The 22579-nt window shown below is 45.2% G+C and overlaps 1 protein-coding gene across 10 annotated transcripts in view; it reads right to left on the bottom strand.

The window, feature by feature from the left end:
- PDE10A (phosphodiesterase 10A) overlaps window positions 1-22579 on the bottom strand; it is a 275032-nt gene that overhangs the window by 136846 nt on the left and 115607 nt on the right. For 4 of the 10 annotated variants that reach the window (XM_044421363.1, XM_044421429.1, XM_044421367.1 and 1 more), the window contains exon 1: window positions 11612-11686. The exons of the other annotated variants lie outside the window; for them this stretch is intronic. In XM_044421363.1, coding sequence (XP_044277298.1) covers window positions 11612-11675 — 64 coding nt within the window. In that variant the 5' untranslated portion in view covers window positions 11676-11686. Of the gene's footprint in view, window positions 1-11611; window positions 11687-22579 lie in introns of those variants that run through there. 10 annotated transcript variants of the gene reach the window in all.

Below are 22579 nucleotides of genomic sequence, written 5' to 3'. Positions count from 1 at the left end.
GTACGATGACCTGTGCAGGGAGAAGGACAGGGGGAGTGCGTCCCTGTTGGTTCTTCTGGACCTCTCAGCAGCTTTCGATACCATCAACCATGGTATCCTCCTGGATAGGCTAGCGGGATTGGGGGTCGGAGGCACTGCTTTGCAGTGGTTCCGCTCCTATCTCAACAGCTGATTCCAGAAGGTGGTGCTGGGGGACTATGGCTCTGCGCCATGGCAGCTATGCCATGGAGTACCGCAGGGATCCATTTTGTCCCCTTTGCTGTTTAACATCTACATGAAACCACTGGGAGAGGTCATCAGGAGGTGTGGGCTGCGGAACCATCAGTATGCTGATGATACCCAGCTCTACCTCTCATTTTCCACCAATCCAGGTGAGGCAGTGGCTGTACTGAACCGGTGCCTGGCCGAGGTAATGGGCTGGATGAGGGCCAATAAACTGAAGCTCAATCCAGACAAGACAGAGGTCCTGTTGGTTGGTGGATCGGTCTTCGGAGAGGGTGGATTTGACCTGGCCCTGAATGGGGTTGCACTCCCTCTTAGGGACAAGGTCCGCAGCTTAGGAGTACTCCTCGACCCGGAGCTTTCATTGGAAGCTCAGGTGACAGCGGTGGTGAGGAGCGTTTTCCTTCAGCTTCGGTTGATTAATCAGCTGCTCCCCTACCTGGAGTACGACTGCCTGGTGACGGTGACACACGCGCTGGTGACTTCCCGCCTTGACTTCTGTAATGCGCTTTACGTGGGGCTTCCCTTGAAGACGGTCCAGATACTTCAATTGGTTCAAAATAGAGCTGCCAGGCTGCTGACAGGGACAGGGTGTTGAAGTCCGGGCTCAATTCAAGGTGTTGGTTATGACCTATAAAGCCCTAAACGGCTTGGGTTCTGGTTACCTGAAGGAACGCTTACATCCATATATGCCCGACCGCCCCTTGAGATCTGCGGGAGAGGCCCTTCTCCGGGAACCCTCCATGAAAGAAATTAGGAGGGTAGGTACTCGGAGGAGGGCTTTCTCTGCGGTGGCACCCAATCTATGGAATGCGCTCCCCAGAGAGGTCCGCCTAGCGCCGTCGTTATTTGTTTTTCGGCACCAGGCAAAGACCTTTTTATTTAAGCGTCATTTTAATTGTTAACAATATTTGCTTCTTTATCTGGCCAGGGCGACTTCTTTTATATTTTATATTTTTTATTTATTTTATATTGTTAATTTTAATTTTATATTGTTCTTTTTGTATTTTATTGTATTTTATTGTGTTGTAAGCCGCCCCGAGGCTTCGGCAAGGGGCGGCATAGAAATGTTCTAATAAATAAATAAATAAATAAATAAAATAATTATCTGAAAAGTGGTGGTAAAGGAGGGAAAGTGGCAGAAGTAGATGCTTCAAAAGGAGAGTGACAAAATGGCAGAAGTGTAATCCTCTTGATTTCCATCCCCAGTCTCCAGCCTCTTCAGAAAGCAGAGATACTGTCCCACCCTTTTGGGGGCTCCTTTTTGGAATACTGACCACCACAGGTCTGCAAATTTACCCTCCATTTACTTCCCAGCCATTACATTCCCACATATTTCCCAGTCCAAAAAACTGAAAAAATATTCCCATCAGTTTTTTTAAAAATACAAGGTGTCAGAGTAAAGGTGTCAGGATTGAGTAAATGGGGAACCTGTTGGGAATGAGGGCAGCAGTTGCCCAAGGCACACACTCACAGGTCATGTCAATCTGTTCTCCAAGGCAGGGGATGAAGGGGAGGAGGTGGAGGGAGCTTGGGAACATGCGGTTCAAGAATTTGAGATGGTAGAAGTACTACTTATCTCAGGGCCACTCTCCCCAAGCACTCAGGCTCTGAGAATAGCCAAGATGCACCTGTGTCAGATGGGGGCATGGAACAGGAGTTCTCAGAGTCAGATGAATCTGGTACAACTCCTGACTCCATGATGCTGTGTCAAGAAAGGAGAGGAGAGGCATATAGAACGGAGCTGTTGGGAATGAGGGTGGAACTTCCAAATGGGCTGTTCAGAAGTCCAGATGTATTCAAAAGGAGGGTTTCCAGAAGTAGCTATTTGGATTGAGTTCAGTAAAACCTCTCTGTGCATGCACAAGGATGCATTCCATGAGGGTTTCATTCACTGGGTGTCCTCTGGTGGATAAAGAAGTTTTGTGAAGAAACAATTTGCTTCCCTGAATGTGTGAAGGGAGGAAAACTTGGCTGATGACAGAACTAGCACCAACGGAACTTCCACTTGACTCTTGGTGGAGCCCCATTCACACCATTCCTTGCTGACACTTTCTCAGGGCTTTTTTTTTAAGGAACTACTGGGAACTGCAGGAAACATAGCAGTGAGTACTCCAAGGAATTGGAGACAGTTAATATTTCCCTTTTCTTGGGTGGCTGGAGACCAGGGGAGTGTTGAAAAGATGTTGGGCAGAAGTGTAGATTAATTAATCAAGAAAAATAGTATCTTACATACACTTTTGGTGCACCTACTTTTGCTGTTAGCATCCCTTTAGCAAAAGTAACAATGCTTTTCAACTTTGCCTATAGGCAGCACTACCTTTTCATTCTGTTACCCTGTCCAGTTTGCTATCCCCTTTGGCAGATGAAACAAAAAAGGAGAGAAGCCTATTAAGTACATACAACCACAAGTATACTCCAGCACACTTAGGTCAAAATGATGAGGATCAGGAGGATGCTAACACAATTGTGCAAAGTTCTGGAGCCAAAAACAAACAAAAGAGTGGCAAACTGTGGGTTGTTCCAAAGTGCCACTTCCAGTATCAGTGGCATGGCTGTCAGGTGCAGTGACACGGGCAAGATCATGAAAAATGACAAAGTTTTGCTGCCCTTGCCAAACAGCTTGCTAGCGGATCCCTACAATTTATCATGTATGTGCTCTGCCACGTTCAGAGACAACCATCAAGCAACCCCAGAACAATATAGGGTTGTCAGGGAGGTTTGTAAATAAAAAATAAGTTGCCCTCCAGGAAGTGACCTGGGTTTCAACATGAAAATGCATTGTGACTCATTGCCTATTATGATTACCATGCAGTGAGGACCCCATAATAAGAACAGCTCACTTTGGCTTCCATTACATCAGTTTGCCCTCTCCATGAACATTTTACCCAGAGTGGATGAACTGTCTACTGGCATGAAACTTTTGTGAGGGACATGCTAGAAAATAAGAAATGTAAAGGACTGATGCTCTACAGATGGGAGCCCTGATCTCGAAGACCTCCATCCACAGAATGTCAGCCATAAGCCAAGGGATGCAAAGAGGCATATTTCCTCCCACTCCAGCTTTGAAACACTTTCAGGTAGACAAACCTCTTAATTATAGGATCCTTCTAGCTATTATTCAATTTTTTTTGGTTAGAAAGGAAGGTTTTCTGCTGCCTTTAGTGTTTGTGTAGTGTTTTATTGTTTTATATTATAATATTGCATTTTTGTTTTATTTATTTATTTATTTATTTAAAACATTTTTATGCCACTCCCATCACAACAAAGCCTCGGGGCAGCTCACAACAAAAACAAAATACATAAATATAACAATTATACAAATAAAAATATTAAAACCCGATTTATTTAAAATATTTTGCTTTGTTTCATTTTGCAAGCTGCCTAGGCAACATTAGCTGATGAATAGCCATATAAGTCCAGTAACAACCACCACAACATGTAATACTAAATGTCAAACTACTAAAAAAGTGCTCTGATGTCTGAATTGAGCTAATATCTCAAACATGCTTAAGAAAGATTAGGTATAGTTTAATGTTAAGTCAATCAAACTTTGTTTACAATTCCCTGACAAAAAAAAATTAGAAACCCATCTGCTAGTTTGGCATTTTACCTGAATTGACATACCTTGGTTATGACCATCACTCTGTACCCAGTGTTGCTGCAGCATTTCTGGTGTCCTGCAAAGCCATTTGCAGCTTTGGGCCACAATAGCAAAAGAAGCATCTATTCCTATATATCCCTGACCAGGTCCTTCTGCTTAAAGGGGTTCACAAGCCTTTAAGCAGGTAAGTCCACACATGCTCCATGTAGCTCCCCCAGCCCTGCCTGCTCTGACACCAGGAATATCCACCAGGAGGTGCCATTTTGGTCCTGTACAGCCAAGTCGTGTTGCCTTAGCAATGCAGGTGCCAAGCGATCCCCAGCCTTCCTCTCAACTATGGAACTGGGTTTCCCAAGCAATGCCACGACCATCCCTCCCACCTATCCATCTTCAAGGTTGGGAGAAAGGCTGGCTATTTGTCATGCCCCCCAGTATGTGATAGGAAGATTTCGTGTAGCCTGCCTCCACTTTTCTCCTCAGGCAGGGTTGTGAAGAGGTAAGTATTCTCAGCTATGAGTTGCTTCTATGTCAGAACTGGAACAAGCTGTGGCTGGTTTTAACTGTAATTTGTCCAAACAAGCCAACTTCAAAATGTGCTTCATGAGGGGTCCTCAAACTTTTTCACCAGGGGGCCAGCTGAAAGGTGCCGCTGCTGGGCATGGGCTGGAAAGGTGGTGCCAGCGGGGCGAGCAGGCCGGCGAGGGGGCGGGGGCGGTGCACGGGGGTGCACACACTGAGGCAGGGGTAGGGCGCGAGGCAAGGTGTGGGCTGGTGGGTGCAGCGAGGGAAGGCGGGGACAGGCACGCACTGCAAGGCGGGCGTACGAGGCAGCGACTTGATCACTTGGAGATCATTTTTCCTGAGCAAGCAAACCGCTGCCTCTCCATGCACAGGTGAGATGGGTGGCAGCGGGCAGGCGCGCGGTGGGTCCAAATGAGCATGACGGGCTGGATAAATAGGCATGACAGGCCGGATCTGGCCCCCGAGCCGTAGTTTGAGGACCCATGGTCTAGATAAACCATCATTAAAACAAACAACCATTCCCAGCTTGAATGAGTAAGTATGATTAGCTGAGAACAGAAACAAATGTTTTCTCACCTGTAGTACGGAAGAAAATACGCTTGTCTGTGTAAAATCAGCTCAGTATTACAATTAATAGATAATCAGCACTAAGCTACATTTCATACTCAAAGGCATAATGAAAGGCCTTCAATTAAAAAATATAGCAATAAGGAACACATAAGAATAAAGGTATCTTTTTGCTAGTATCTTCCATGTAATCACCCTGAAAGGAAACTTTTCAAGATAGAAACGATTGCAATTCCTTTTGGGGCCTACAGTGAAAGAAATAAAAAAGAGTTTAGATGTTAATGTCTTACATAATTGTTAAAAATAACACCGCAGTGTCAGACAGTATACATGGAATCTGCCGGATAGAATATTTCATTGAAATACTATTCAAAACATTTGGTTTGATACCATAATGGCTATGAGACCGATAAATTCTCCCCGCAGTAGAATTCCTACCCATGTCATTTTGTTTTTAGCAGAGAAATGCATGGGATTAGGGGTCCTTTCATTATGAAAGGTTCAGAGACTGAGCAAATACCAAAAGGTCCCAGATTCAATCCCTCCAGGCAGGGCTGGGAAGTCATAAATGACAACAGCCCATCCATGTAAACCAACCCTAGTTAAACTAAACAGTGGTTTGATTCAGTTGAAGGAAGCTTCCTATGTTCATACTGCTGCCTAATGCAAGGGTGTGGAACTTTTTTCAGTCCCGGAACTAGATTCTCTCTTCCACACCTATCACCTACTGGATCTCTTTAAAAAGTAATGGAGATATAAAAGAAAATCACCTGGATCCAGAGCGCAACTTGCACAAACGGAAAGCACGTCTGCTCCAATAAGGTTCACAGCTGAAGCTAGGGACAAGATATCCCCATGGTATCATCCACTTGTAGGTTCTCTAAACCCATCCCACTGTGATGGTCACCTATGAGGCATTTAAATATGTTTTTCTCCCTGAGTTCAAGCACACCTATCTATCATGGGCAGTTGACATGTCATCTGAACCCAGAAAAGCGATTTCACCATGGGTTGTAGGGATCACCTTGCAAGCCACTCAGCAATAACCCTGCCACACTTTTTGATCTCCCTCTTGCCACCATGGGTGATGGCCACCTGGCACTTTGGGGTAAACATTACTGGTTCACCATTCTTTCATCATTTTTTTCAATGACAGACATTTGTGCAACAATACTCATAATGTGCTGCTACATCTGTGTGATATGCGTAGCCTTGCCTGATGCACTTTCTTGCATGTTTCAACGAGCAAAGGGAGCATCAAAGTGGACAGGTAGCATACAAGCCAACAGACAGGCCAAGCCAGCATCTGGGCTAGCTAGCTTGTGTGGTTGCCAGCAACCAACTGCTGAGCGGACAATTGACAAGCACAAGTCAGGTGGGGGAAAGCACCGAAGAAGGTGCACCAAAAGTTGGGGAGCAATACTTCCCACTTAGCAAAGCAGTCCTCTTGATTTTAAATGCTAACTAACACTTCTTTGTGCCTTCCATCATTTCAACATTTCCCAGAGTTTCCATCTAGTCCAGGAAGGAAAACATCATTTCCCCCACCCCTTCACAGCTCCTTCTTAGAGCAGTTACTCCTACGATTACTGTTTAAGTCATTTTAAACAGGCACTTTGAAACAAAGATATAAATGCTAACATGTCACAGAATGGAAAAGAGTAAGAGCATTTTCAGAAAAAATGCCATTCTAGAAGAATGCATAGTTTGAGTGCAGCTTAGCTTTCAATATAAATAATATTAAACATTAGCACTTTAAATACATAAAGATTAGTTTTTACTGAAAGGCTAGGCATTTCTGTACAAAGACAAAGAAGACCAGATGTTTTACATATTAGGTGCAATCTAACACACATATGAAGTGCTTTGCAGCCTGATCCTATGTAAATTTTTCCAGAAGATGCACAGAATGAGGCTCATGGCCAAGTAAGTATACATAGGATTACAACTTAAATGCCAACAAATTAATAATTCCAATATCCTAACATAACTTTGTTCAAATAGCTGTGTGCAGAACCATAATCTCTGCTTTTGCCTTAATGACATGCACGAGCAGATTTATAAAACCTGCAAGGAAACATTTTCTCATACAAATAAAGATTACATATGATATCTCATTGGGAATGCAACAGGATTTTTTCCTTGTAGTAAAGTTATATCCTTTAATTAAAATGATTTGCATGAGATTTAAACATTTGCATGCTTCATAAGTTATTTGCCTTTAAACATTTATTTTTAATTATTAGAATCCTATGCCAATGAGCAGAACTCAACTTGCAGAATGGAACTTTCTCACACCTTCTTTCCTGCTGCAACTCTCTGTATGCCATGAAAATCTTCAAGATAAGAGGCAGCAGCTGAGGACAGAAGTGTGAGATCAATGGAAATCAAAAACATGGATTGGATTGGAGTTAAGTTCACATTTCCCCTAGCTGCCCCATTGCACATAAAAGGTCTGGTCTACCAATCATCACTACTGAGAAGTCTTTTACTAGTTGCATTCCTGACAAGACTCATTTTACTAGGTGTGCTAAGCCATGGTGGTTTGTCAGGCTGGCTTGCTTTTGGCTTATATGCTACAATGACAACCCATGCCTTCGTCTAAGGGTTCTTTTGACCTACAGTAAGTTGTCTTGTTGTCTGAACCTGGACAACACAACCCAGCATGGATCAAGCCCAGCTGCTAGCAAACTGCTAGACAGGAGTGGCAAACAAAAACCAAAAAAAACCCCAAAAACTGTTCACCCCTCTTGCCAAGCAATTACTACTGGAGCACCTTGGAGGAGCAGCTCATACCTGTCAAAAGGGCTGTTGTGAAAGCCAGCTCGACACCTGGCTTTCACAATGTGAGGGCAGAAAGAACATTTAAAGAACATGTAAAGCACACCTGTGCCATAACGAGCCCAAAGGGGGGGGAAAGGCTAGGTCCTCCCAAGATGTCCCCTGCAATACCTGAGGGAGGACTGGGGGAGAGGGGGGAGCAGTAACCCACTGTGCCCAGTCGTCTGCTGCGCCCGTCATGAGGCCCCAGGCAACTCATCCCCACAGTGTGGGCTGTCATATCATCCAAACCACCCACTGAAACAAGCGATGGTTGTACAGCAAAAGGGCTTTCACTTCAAGATAATGAAGCCCAGCTGCAAAAAGAAATGCCGAAGCTTCATGGGATCACAGCCAGGATAGCTTTCTGCACATACACATACACTGTATTCAAAATAGTGAATGCAGCAAGTGAATCTCTCTCACTCGCTTGCTTTTTGCAAATGCCAAAATTATTAAAAACTAGAGCATAATTATATCATATGGTGAGAGATAAATGAGATTTTCTAATGTCCAAAAATGCCAACTTTTCAAAACAGGCATATTTTGAAACATTCCTTGAAATCAGAAGTGTGATTCAACATTCTCCCAGTTAATCATGCCTTGACAAAAATCCAGCTTCTAAAATCTCCATAAGTGTTTTTAAAAGTAATGGCTAGACATCAAATTAAGCCCAGACTGTTTTTACAACACTTAAAGGAACATGTGCCAATCACATTTAAATGTCTATGGAACTGAATTGAAATTGTATTGTAAATCCAGCCAAGTTTACCTTAAAATTTACCTGAAATGTTGCTCAGGTTTTAATATGGGGATTTCATTTTTTGCAGACAAAGGGAAGACTGTGGTATAGTTCACACATTACAACAGCACGGGCTTCTTTGGTCTGAACAAAGCAGTGAGCTAGCACACGCTACCCTATCAGCCCCACTGAGAACAGGAGTGGAAGCCAAGCCAGGTATGCTCTATCCTGAGGATGTTCACCGTGACATGCAAACTAGGCATTCTTGCTTGTTTTTCCCTGGACAGGAACTCTGTTTTGTCAGCAGGAAGGCAAACCAGAGTCCCAGGTTCACGTGTCATGATAAACTGGGCCTGTGTGTTTTGCCCAGATAATGACAGCACAAAGCAAATCATTTGATATTCCCCTTACACTTTGTGGAACAAAGAGTCATCTCAAGATTCTCCATACAGTTTTCTTGAAGAATACAATCATAGGTAAATTTGCACCCATTTATTTAATTTCTAAATAAGTCTGTAGCACAGGTCTCAGAGTGATTCATGATGCAACACTAAAACAAGTCAAACAGTAATGCCTGTATGACACATCTGGCAATATGGCAGGGAGGGGGGATGGAAGAATTGAAAGAAAATAATGGAACCTACAACTTACTGAATATGCTGAATGGTGACCCTCCAGGGTTTCCCCACTCACTCACCCAAGCCTAGTTCCCTTTGAAAGAAAGTCTGTGGAAGCCTTTTACATTTTGCCGTTTTGTAATATTTATAAACATGCTGATTGAGCATAAGTAGAGGCACAATAAAACACTCCAAGACCCAAATCTTTGTCCCCAGATAGAGCTTCCCATTCTCTCTGCCTTTTATCTGCAGTTTGTCTCTTTCATCTCCTTTGACAGACACCTTCTCCACCCCTGGAGGAAGCATATACCTCCCATAAGAACATGTAAGGAAGAGCCAGCTTATCTAGTGCATCTAGCCAGAAATTTCCACCATAGAATTTGCCACTGACTAATGGAATGTCCTTTAGTAGTTCTTTTAAATCTCTACTTCCATTTTGCCTGAAAAACTGACACTGAAACAAGAAGAAATAAACTGAGCAGTTTTTTAACATAACAAGAGGCTCAATGTGCAGTATCTTGAGAGCATACCAGTGATTGCAGATTTCCACTGACTTAAAAGAGAATTAAATGCTAGAGAGTAAGACTACAACTTGCCATGATGTATTTATACCCAACAATCCAGTCACGTCATTTAAAATATAGCACTGTCAAGAACAGGGGAGCTGAGCTCATTCCCATCTGCGCTTCTTCCACACACAGCCACCACCCTGCCTTTGGCTATTTTTTTCCCAGCTAGGGCAACTTCCTGTCAGAGGAACAAAAAAGCTTTTAAAAGTGGTCAGGGATAGAAACTTTTTCTGTGAAAGAGAAGACTTCTCCTTCCCCAATACCACTGTACCCAGCCCTAGATCTAATGATACAACTACCAAGCTTGGTTCCACATGTTTGTTGATTGGTTTGCTTTGTGCTTTTCTTGTGCTCTTCTCCCCTCAGAACTCCTAGTTCGTTTCTTCACAAGCCCACCCCACATCACATCTTTTGGCAACTTTATCATAAATGTGCATGCTAGGATGCTTTCTTCAAAACTGTTTACATGGCCAACAATTTACAATACTTCCTATGTATTTCATGCAGACATGATAAGAAGAAACCGATACACAATGTGCCTGAAATGGCAGAAGCAAGCTAATTTTATTGCCATACTCAGCTTCCCTAAGTTGGTTAGTAGTCACTTGTACAGTTAGAACAAATACACATTTTGCCCAGCTTTAAGATGAAGAGGGTCTGTAGGTGCTTCATTTATATTTCATGTTGGAGACTTGTCTAAAAAGCCATTGCGTCTCAACACAAACTGGTAACAAGCTCAAATGACTAGTAATGGTCCAACGATGAAAATGAACACAACACAAAATCATTCAGTAGCTCACTCATCTCTTTTGCATTTCCTCTTAACTGCCAGCAAAATCCAGTTAAGCTGCCAGTAACATCCTAGTTTTGTCACAATTACTAACATGGTTTAAAATAACCAGTTAATATAGATGTACAAAGTAGAGAGTGTCTACATGTTCGTCCATTTCAGCAGAAGGTTAGTGAATTAGTATGCATGAACTGTGTATGCGCCTTTTTGGCCTCTGTCCCAATCACTCAGGAGTGCTCTTGGATTAAGGGGCTGCTTCCACGTGCAGTCATCTCACTGCCATCAAGTTTGCAAAGAAGTTTCCTTTCTGAGCTTCTGTTGTCCATCCTGGTTCCTCCTCTTTCATTTTTAACTACCAGATCTTACATCTCCACAAGTTTGTGTTTGTGTTTTTCACTAGTTTTGGTCACTTTGGCAAGAACAGCCCTTCCCTTCATTGAATTACCTCCCCATCACAAATATGCACGAATCCCTTTGAGATAGTCAAAAGAAAACAGGGCAAGTAAATGCGGATGCCATTGCTCAGAGAGGGTAGCAAATGATATACTTCTATCAGTTTTGACTGGGTTCTTTTTTCATCTTTCTGGAGCTTTATCTCTTCTCTAGGTTTTCGATTCGAAAAAGTTCTAAGATCTATTGTGTTGCTTTAAGCGTGTTTTTCTCCAGGAAAATACTGTATTCCTTGCCACATGATGAATGGGCAAACTTGCTCTGAAGCCGGGCATCCTAAGCTTTAAGCATCCCTAACAGATGCTATCCAGCTTTGCAAGAAAAGCCTCCAAAGAAAAGGATTCCAGGACCTTTGCTAAACGAAGGTTGGTGCAGATCTACTCAACTTGAGCACGCTACCACTTTTTCTGCTAGTTTAATTCAAATCCACCTTCCTGCCATCTAAATCCCCGTCTTCAGCAGAGCCGGCGAGGAGCCGCGCCTTCTTTGTTATCCCCTTCCATCCGTGGATAGGCAAAACACACACACACCCCATCCTGACTCCCATGCTTTACGTGGAAAATAAAAGGTGCTCGGGACGACCCCTCCACCCCCCCCCCCGGTCTCTCGGGCAAAATATCGCGCCATGGAACCGCTCCTACCTCCAGCTCCTGCGCCCTCTCCCCTCCCGCTAGGCAAGCACGGAGAACAAAAGGTTAAGCTACCTACTTGTGCTCAGGAAACATTCGGTAAACCGTCTAAAGCAGCTGGCCGAGGGCGATCCATCTTCCATGTCTGGCCCTGGCAGGGGGGGAGCGCGCAAGGGAGAGAAAGTGAGGAAGGTGCCGCTTTGTGGCTGCCGCCGCCTGGAAACCCTGCGCCTGCCTCTGGGCCGTCCCCGCGGGCGGCTGCCCCCGCTCCGCTCTGGATGTCCGCGAGCGAGCGAGCGAGCGAGCAGGAGCCGCGCACCGAAGCGAGGGGCCGGCAAGCGGTCGCGGCTGCCGGTTGCGGCGCCGACCCGTGGCGCCTCTGGAGCGGCTGGAAGGTGATCGCGGGAGGGAGGGAAGACGAGTCGCCTCCCGCCGCCGCCGCCCGCTCGCCGCCGCCGCCGGGGTAGACAATCAAGGGAGCGGTTGCTGCCGCCGCCGCCGCTCCAACATCTCTCGCCGATGCCCCGTTTGCTCCCCCCCACACGCACTTGCCTCCCGCAGGGACTTCAGAGGTTGAAGGAAGAGGAGGAGGAGGGGGAAGAGGAGGCGCTGGCACGAAGTAAAAGGAAGGCGCTTGGGAGGCAGGCAGGCGGGCGGGCGTGGGGGCGAGGGGGGAGGAGGAGGCAGGAGTTGCTGCTGCCGCGTTGGAGGCGACGCTGCTGCAGGTCTCCGCCGCGCGCGGTTCGTGCCGCCGCTCGCTCCGAGGACGCGGGAGGAGCTGCCAGCCGCGCGGCCGCTTCCAGGCGAAGCCGCCCCCACGTCGCCCTCCTTCGACTAGGGGAGCGGAGCGGACCGGGATAGCGCCGGCCTTTCCCCCGGCCGCTCCTGCTGCAGTCGGGCAGCCGGGGGCGGGCTAAGCGCGCTTGCTCGGGGTTGGCCATCCAGCGTCCCTCCCGCCTTTTCCGCGGGAGTTTGAGGCAGGACGCTTGCGAGAGTCGCGTCGGGGGGGGGGGGGGGAAGCAAAGGGGACGGCTCGGGGGGTCAAGCGGGTGCTACACCCCTGCCCGGAGCAGGCTGGAGAGGGACGGCCAGCCACCCCTTCCCTTCACACGGGCCCCGAAATTCCCTCCGAAGTATTCTCTAGTTTCCTTCCTTCCCCCATCGTAGAGAGGGAGATGGAAAACAGCGCTGCCAGTCACTGCTTTTAGGAACGCTTCCCCCGCTCAGGCCTTGGGAGTTAAAAAGAAACGAGAGCGCCAGCAGCAATCCCTCCCCTTTCTGTCTTTTTCAAAGTCTTCCTTCGGTTCCTTCTAGGCAATATAAATATTTCTCCATCTATAAAAGCGAAGCTGGGAGGATGGAAAAAATATCACTGCAGTGTGGCTTCCAATTTGCAGCCAGAGCCGGCAGAAAAACGCCCAGCGGCGCAGCTTGGCGCTCCGCTGCCGCCCCCTCCCTTCCCCGTCGCACAGCTCTCTCACCCCGAGCGGCGGCCAGCGCGCCACCTGAGCAAAGCCGGGCCAGGCGGGGATACGGGCGGCGACCTCCGGCGCCTTTCCGGCCCCCTCGCCCCGAAGAGCGCGCTCGAACCGGGAAGGACCCCTTGGGAGCCCCTTCCGAGGCTGTCTGTTGTCCACCAGTACCAGAACTGCCCTTTCCGACTTGGCTCGCGGTGCTTCCTCTCCCGAGAGCGACATGCCCTCCCGGGTCCGTGAAGTTTGTGGCATGCCCCTCACCCACCCCAGCTCTCTTCCCCCAAAACAACGTTGGCAAGCGCGGGAAAGCCCGTCGCTCGCCCCCAGGCGCCCGCTGCGCGCACGCCGGGGTGGAGCCCCTCGGCTGAGCCAGCCGGCTGCAGACGGGCGCGCGCCCAGGTGCGGAGCGGGTCCGAGGCTCGTCCCACGAGGCAAGAAACGCACCAACTCGCATGCGCTCTTTTTCCGAGGCTCCGAAGTCTGTCTTTAAACGGCACTGCCGCCTAAGGGCACGCTTATTTGGAAAAAAGGGATGTAGGGGCAGCGGAGACGAGGGCTTTTGATTTCAGAGAGAAATAGGCAGAGAGACCCGAAGGGAGCGAAGACCAGGGGGGCCAAAAGTCAGCAAACCGGGGGGAGCAGATGCACTGGGTGCCTGAACTTTTGCTTCGGCAAGTTCTCACAGGCACGGACCCGGAGCATCTGGCCTCCCAGAAATTTGGGTCCCCGAATTTAAAAAATGCGGGCTCCCGCTCTTGAGGGGCACCCTGTAACACTGTCTCCGGCTGCAGGCCTGTCTTTCGGAGATTACCCTCACGAACTTTCGAATAAGAGATGGCTAGGCAGGAAGGGCCGTCGCAGGTTCCAGAAGCCAGGCCTGGGAAATCTGGGGTCTGTCCTCCATTGGTTTCCCGAAAAAGAAGAACCCGAGGCACCCAATCCCATTTCAAAGTATTTGCGGGCCTCTCGCCCGCCGCTCTCCAACGGAAGATAGCCCCAAAAGTGTTCTCCGCTTTGTTTTGTCTGCAAAACTTTTGGCGCACGCGCCCGGAAGCGGCTGGTCTGTAACACGTGGCCGCGGGAATGCCAGGGAGCGCTGCAAGGGAAGACCAAAAGGGTCTGGGAAGCGGGCCGGCCCGGAGGCCTGCTTTGCCCCGCTCCGCAGGATCCCGGCGCCTTCCTCCTCCTCCTCCCTTTCTCTGGCGCTGTAGGGCAAAGGTGCCGGCGCCAAAGAGACGATGGAGCAGGGCGCCCCGGGCGCACAGGCGAGGCGCATGTGGCGGGGCCAAAGCGGGCGTGCGGGGCAGAGGAGTCCCGACGGTTCGACAGGCGAGTCCGCGCGGCTCCAGGTGGCACGGCTGGCTACCTGGCCGGACAACCGGCTCCTCGTTCTCGTGCCAGAGTGACCCGCTTCCGCCCCGAAGCGAGACGGAGAGGGGCTCGAGCGGGTCCTGCCTCTCCGGCTCCTCCCCTCGGACCGGGTGCAGCCGAAGGCTGGCGCGGGGGCGAGGCGACTGCCTTGACCGGGCAAAGGGGTCATTCAGCACGGGCAGCTCTTTTCCGATTCCTGCGCGACTGCTGCGCCACTTCGACGCTCGTCGAACTTTTTTTCATGGGAGTTTTAAAATCGAGGCTTGCTGGGCATCCGTCCAAATGCCAAGTCCGGCAAGGTTCAGCGTGTCTGCAGAGGACAACGCTGCACGCGATGCCTTTGAGCATGCAAAAGCCTCACCTACCGACGGTGCAGAAACGCGTCGCAAAGGGGAGCGACGGGGAGCGGGCTTGGTCGGCAGCCCTCGCACCTTTGATGGGGCCCCTGTCCCAAGAAGAGGTTTCTTCACCTCCCGACCATCATTTCCTATCTGTAAAAAAGCAAAACTCAAGAAAGAAAGACTAACGTTTCCGAATCTTTTTGTAAGGTTTGAGCTATTTGATTTCTGAATTTCTCACTAGAAGAAATATTTAAAATGGGCATTCCAACATTCTATATCAGACTGGAGGATACACATGGGATTATTAAGTTGCATTCGTATCCCAGATGTCAAACCTCTTATTGTTTTCTTCTCTGACAGATATGAAAAATGTTTTACATTAGGCTGTGCATATATTATGTTTCTTAAACCATTTTGAAAATATGACTTCTTAATATGTACACTAATTCATGCTTTATGTTAAAATGTCAGTGGGCAGTGGCAGCCATGTGCAGTCTCTTGTGCAATACCTTTAGATTTCCTTAACAGCTGTGATAAAGGGAGGCTAAATTTACCCCACTTGTTTAAGAAGAAATGAAAAGGTATCACCAAACCATGCAATATTTTGTAATGTGTCATTGAAAAACAGCTTCTGGGGAAACAGATCTTTAATCATAGTTGCAGTGAATCGCTACAATATAAAATGAAGCATTCAAAAACCAATGAAATGCTTGCTTTCCATTACTTGCCTTTTTGTGCTCAGCTATTCAGATAATTCTGTAGTAAATATGGGAAGAATTTTAGGGAAATCTTCAGATCAAAATAATGACTTGTTGAATTTTATAAGAGTCCAGCACACACTGTCATCATCAATATTTGTTTTCATTCTTGAAAGCAAATGGATAGAATGTCCTTGCTTTTTGTGTCTTCCACATATTCAGCACCTAATCTCATACAAATTAACATTGTCAGGCTATATATTATGAAGTGCTAATAAATGTTAGCAAATTATATTAACAAACCTATTGGTATACATAGGCATTAGTAGGAGAGTATAGAAATGACATACTTTGAATGTTTACAATTGTTTATATCATCTACAACTTACATGTCACTAGGTAATATCAATATCTGCATGATATTCTCTGTATCTATATTTGCACTTATTTAAATACATTATGTATATGATAAAAATGGCATGCAGCTATTCACTTCAAAATACCAGTGGCTCCTAACAAAAAGCATCTGAAATCTCTAAAATTGTTTGTTCTTTTTTTCCTACCTTTGTTTTTTGGAAGCAGAATTGCTTGAGTTAGTAGCATAAGTATTAAAATTAATATATGATCACACTGGGTTCTTCACCTTACATATATCTGGGATGCACTGGGGGAAATACATGAGTACATTCTCATAGTCAAACCTAATAGATTTTTTCAGTTTATATAACCTTATTTCTATAGTTACTACTTTTTCAAACAGTAAATGTGTAAAACATGGTTGTAGTAGGAAATAACATGTCTACAGTTTCTTCTTTCTAAGGTTAAGCATTCACCTAATATGAACAAACAATATTATTATCACTAGTACTACTACTATTACAAATTTTGCTAATTTTGTAGAACACAGCCTTTTTATTGCAGTCTTGTTAATTATTGGGATGCTTTCTAGCTAAAACCAAAAATACACAAAAACTAATTTGAACAAAATCAAGTTCTCAAAACTGACTGAAGAATTCTAACACTGAAACAAATGATAAGAGAATATAAAGATCTCCCAAAGGCTTTTATTTCACTGATATTTTAAGAACATTCAAAAGTGAATAGGCACAAACCAGCTTTTATTTATTATGATTTCCATTGACTTGGCATTTCCTAAAAGCTGCTTTCAAACTAAACAATTTAAAACCATATCTACCCATGTCTAGTACAGCAACACATTCCACTTATGTGTTTACCTTGTGAATGCATTAGTTTGCCCGTGTACCTGTATATTGAGAATATGTCCCATTCATTTTAGTAACTTTTACTTCCTTGCTAAGGGTTCTTCAGGGTTGCAGCCCTAACTTTTCAGAGATTTTCAAAATGGTGTTAATTTATACTCAGCTGAGATTGCTACAAGCTACAGGGTTTGGGGCTGATTTTCACACTGATCTCTGCTGGTCCAAACAGCAGATGTTAGATAGAAACTGTAACATGTGACAGCAGGTATTCCTTCCTTGGATTACCTGTCCTCTTCTTTCCCCTTAGGTTTACAATACTAAAACAGCCATGGGTAAACTGCCATCTTGGCAGGCATAGTTTATACACATATATATTCTGAACCATTAATAAAAATACATGATCTTACCATTGCAAGCTGTTCAACCGCCAGATAGGCAAACTCAAAAGAACGAAAATTAACAGATCATTATGGGTGTTACCTAATTCACTGTCTACACAGGAAAGGAAGAGGGTAGATTATGAGGTCATAATCTGGTAGATCTGATTTGCAATACATTGGCAAAACTTTCTCTCCCCAATAGTTCAGCAATAATAGTCTCCTCATGCCCTAAATTAGGCTGCTGGTATGAAGAAAGCTGGTGGGCAGGGAACCATGAGTGATTTTTATGTGTATAAAAAGACTAAGCTCAACTCTGACTCCAAAACAAATTCCTGCACTGAGGCAGCCTATTCTTCATGTCTGTGTAGTATGCACAATTTTGTATTTGGTTCTGACTGGTAGGCTTCAAAATACTAATAAAGATCAAAGCAGATTCCACCATCCCACAGTATGCCTTCCACTAATGCTTTGGTTATGCAGAGATCTTGTTACCAATAAAACGTTAGGATACATATTTGTCTTACTGTTACTATTTCTCACTGTTTCTGAATTTCTGCATAAAGGTTTATGTTATCAGTGTATGTAACTCTTTACTGCAAACTTACAGCACCCTCTCTTTTGGCCTAAAATTATGATTAAAACAATATTATTAAATGATTATTTTGAAATTCATATTCATGAGCTTTGTTTATTTGTTGCAGGTCAGCAGCACGTCTGTGGAACTACATGTTGAATTATGGATCTTAATTTTCACATTTGCACACATAATCTATGGAAGAATGCCAACATGATGCAAACACTAGCACAATGGAAGTTTCCCCTCCCAGTTGCAGCCCCGTGGAATTAGTCCTGGAAGGTTCCCCAACTCTCCAAGAGCAAATGTTGAGGGAGCAGGGGCACCTTGCGAGGTGGGAAATCATCCCCTCTGCACTCCAATGGTGGAAATTATTCCATGTACAACACAGCCTATGTGATTTGCACACAATGTGACTCCATTGAATCCCAGCTATTGAAAGTTAAGACTTCCTGGGAATGACTTAGCAGTCACCCAAGAAGAAAGGAAAGAAAATGTATTTACTGATACACACAGTGAAAAGAGAAACACTAGGTTTTTTCATTACAGTTATACTTGAGGTTGGGTTATAACCAAAGCTACATTGCTGTGACCTGTGCATTCCAGACCCTTTCCCAGTGTAGAGAATACTGCTCCCCAGTACTGGCAAAAGTCCACAGCCCCATGTCCTTCTTACTTGTTCCAGTGAGAAAAAAATGAGCCAGAGAATGAGAAGGTTTTGACTACTGAATGATAAAAAGGAAACATTCCCGATAAGAAGCCCCTATTGAATCAGCTCAACTGCAGATTGGTATATACAGAGCTGGGAGCATCTTCTCTACTACTTTTCTATTACTTGCAATTCATTGATCATTTTTTATTTATTACATTGCAGGGATGGAAGGTTCATACAAGGTATCAGTACCTGTCTTGCTTGCTTGCTTACTTGCCAATTCCCCATTCCTACTGAACTTTTCCCAGTCCATGCCATACAATTACAAGGGATCCCTCAATACTCAGCAGTGGCTTTGGGGGAGCAGTGTGGGCTGTAGGGAAGAGAAAGGATAGAATTATCCTATGGCTGAGTGGTCTTTCTCTTGTAGAAGACTAGATCCAAGCCAACTTGGGCTGGGAGATGGTTATGGAGAATACTGTACAGTTAAGAACACAAGAAGGATCATGTTGGATCTGACCAAGGATCCTTCCAGTCTAGCATTCTGGTGACCATCTAGCTCCCCACTAGCTATTGATTTCTCCCTAGCCTACCCTTCCCCAGATTTGCAAATGTTTACTTCTTAAAATGGGAATGGCCTTAAATATGCCCTGCCAGCTCATTAACCTTAACTCAAATACATGGCTTTCATGAACATCACCCATTCAACATCATCTATTGAACAAGTTGTATGTGTAGCTATCCCTGTTCTTAGTATTTACTTGACTGTAGTCCCTCATGAATATGGTACTCAGATTGCTGCCATTGAATGATAACATTGGCAAATAGAAAAAATGTTAATAATTGCAATATGCTAAAGCACTCATTACGCTTATTATGAAAAGTGTTTGATTTCATCCATCACTTCCCACAACTTCTGGAAGAAGTGATGCATTCATTTTGGTTTCATATTCTTATCAGAAGCTGGATCATTTTATAGGAAGAAAGTAAAATATTCCATGCAGAATCCATTACAATTTAGCAACTACTTAGACTGGAGTCAAAATCACAATATTTATGAATATGCATATAACTAGCTATTTTTCTTAATTTACATTTGCCAGTCTTGTGTACCTTAATAGATATAAGTAACTGATATGTCACTGGCCATGTTATTGACTATATTTTAATGAATATCTGTTCATATTCTGACATAATTATCATAATTTTTATAGCTGTAAATTGAGTTGTATCGGACCAGTATGACATTTGTTTCTGAAAACTATACCTCTAGTTTAGCAGCAATGTGAGCTTTGCTTCTGATTAATTTTTAAGTATCAAACAACCTACAGAAACTTCCCCAATAGAAAACAAAGATGAAAGGATTTAGTTAGAAGTATTCTTTTTGTTCAGGCCTCAAGGACAGCAGGTCAAAAGAAAAGGGAAGGATCAGAGCAATGTGAATGCTGGAAATCCTTAATGGAGACATTGTGAGAATATGGAAAATTAAAAAGGTCCCTCAAAATTCTTGGAGAGTGTCAATGAACATCTGGACAGGGCTGATCCTGTAGACATTTCTACATGGACTTTTAAGAAGCCATTGATAAAGTCCCTCACCAAAATTTCCTAAGCAAACTTAAAAGTTATGGAATAAGAGAATAGGTCTTACGGATCAGTAACTGGCTAAAGACCAGAAATCAGAGAGTAAGAATAAATGTTATAGATAGTGGAGAGAGTGACTGGTGAGAGCTTCAGGACACATTAATGGAAGCACTTCTTCATACACCATATTAAAGTATGGAATTTACCACCTTGAAATGTAGAGAAAGCCGCACATTTGGATGGTTTTAAAATGGGACTGGTCAAATGCCCGGAGAAAGGCTGTCAGTGGCTAGTAGTTGTGATGGCCATTTGCTGTCTCCTCTGTCAACAGAGACAGTACACTTGCGTATACCAATTGCAGGGAACGTAGGTGAGAGGTGCTGTTGCATTCATGTTCTGCAGGTGGACTTCTCATTGGGACAGCTGGCTGGCCACTGTGTTAACAGAATGCTGAGCCAAATGGACCTTCATCTGATCCACATTACTTATCTTACGTTCTTCACAGAAGAACTTCCCTCAGTTTCCTTTAACACTGTATTTCCAGTGAACAAGTGCAGTCACATAAAGAGTTGGTTGTCCAGCAACAGCAAGTAAAAGAACTGGATGCTGCAGACATGCAATCCTCTACCATTGTCATGCCAGTTTGTGGGGGTTGTGAAATACCAGCTTGTGACAAACCAGCTCCTCCACCGATGCTGATATTGCACCCAAATGAACTTACAGAAATCACTTTCAGAGTCAACCCTGTGCAGGATCCTGTGCTCATCACCTCCACACCTGAGGGTGAAATTAGAGGACTCTTGCTGATCCTGGCACAGTTTCAGAGGATGACTCCTCACCAGGGCAGTTCTCTTTATCACTATAGTCACCAGGCTCTGGATCAGAAAGGTTTTCCAGATTCCATGTTCTTGGGCTACTGCTCCTCAAGTTGAAAAGTGAATATCTCTAGGTTATATGATTGTTCCAGGTATAGAGCTTGGTTGCCACTTTCAGAGTGGAATAAGTGTTTGAGGTGGACCTACCATCTCAGTGCTATTGGAATGAGGCACACAGGACGAATCTTAACAAGATCATTCTCACTATCCAATACCCATCTCCACAGATAGGTACTGATTTACATGGTCAATTATGGTTTCTCAGACAGAACAGAGGGTATTCCTGGCTGCTCCTCCTGTCCCAGAGCAGAGACCCATACACAGTACAAATGCATTTGATTTCAATGTTGCTGCTCTGTGCAGTAACATCTGTCCCACCATTGTCTGCACTACTGCCACATCAAATATAGACCGTGGTGTTGTCCAGCCAACTTCTTACCATGTTATTTCTAAGTTTGTGCTTGGCCAGCACTCTGACCCTCAGTTCAGGTACCTAAGGTGTTCCTAAAACCTGTTGACATACATCCCAAGCCTCTTCCCGGGGTGATGAACAACTATGAGTTTATCCCAAGCCTCTTCCTGGGGAGAAGAACAATTATTTATTGATTGATTGATTGATATCTTGCCTTTTTCCTACAAAGGGCTCAAGGCAGCTTACATCTCCTCCGCCATCTTATCCCCACAACAACAACCCTGTGAGGTAGGTTGGGCTGAGAGTCTGTGACTGGCCCAAAGTCACCCAGTTGGCTCCATGGCTGAGCGGGGACTAGAACCCGGATCGTCTGAGTCCCAGTCCCACGCTCTTAACCACTACACCACACTGGCTCTCCAATTATGAGTATCAGGGTTGACACTAAAGTATCAACATCAGCTTTGATCCCACTTCAACCAACCTTGTTCCAGGACAGCCACAGTAAGCAATTCTTTCTCCATCCTTCTGTCTACCACTTCATCTTCAGACCTTTTTTGACATGTTTTCTACTAGCTCAGCCATATATCACTTTGGACTTGTGAGTCCTTTCCATCATACAGAAGAGTTACAAGTTCAAGTTTGATACCCTTCCTCCTGGGTGTTCCATCAAAGTCATGCCCCATCACTGGTGCATTAGAAAGAAGTAGGGACCCTCCTATTGAAGAATGCTATGAAGCACTTTGGCTTCACAATGGCTTCTGTTTCTGTTACTTTGCCATTCCAAAGAAGGATGGAGGGGTTTGACTGATCCTGGATCTAAGATAAGTGAATGCTTTCATTATCCGCCCTTCAAGCAATTCAGGAGAGTCATGTTGGCACCCCCTCTCCTGTTCCGAGGGAAATAGGAGTGGTTTGGGCTGGTGTATCAGAAAGATTTGCATTTCGATATTGCATCCATCAGAAATACCAACATTTTCTTCTGTGTATGATGAGGGCTGACACCAACCAGTTTGTGTGCTGCTCACTGGGCTTGCCACTGCACCAAGTGTCTTCACCAAGCACATGGCTGTGGTAACGTTTTACCTTTGTGTTCAATGGGAGATAGTGTGCCTCTACATGGCAGCTGCAGGTGCACTATTGCCCTGATGTGTCATCTTTTGATGGACTACAGTGGATATCTGAATGTAAAGGAACTGAAGCCACTTAGAGCCAACACAGAGAATCCAAGGCATTGGGGCAGATTTGGATCCCTCCCTCTGACACGATGTGCAGAAGCGTCATCCACTCATAGGGTACACGTCCAGCAGTTATTGGGACTGATGACCGTGATGACCATGGCAGTGTCTTCCACAGGCTTGAGTATGTGGGTGTGTTCACATTAGCCCCTGGATGGATGGCTGTTGCGCCCAGCTTCATGTATCCAGGAAGTGGCAGACACATTGGCATGGCAGACAGGTGCTTCACACCT

The sequence above is a fragment of the Varanus komodoensis genome, unplaced genomic scaffold (assembly GCF_004798865.1).
Source record: "Varanus komodoensis strain SLA01 unplaced genomic scaffold, ASM479886v1 scaffold1, whole genome shotgun sequence".
Lineage (NCBI taxonomy): Eukaryota > Metazoa > Chordata > Lepidosauria > Squamata > Varanidae > Varanus > Varanus komodoensis.
This window is presented reverse-complemented; position numbering and strand designations above follow the sequence as displayed.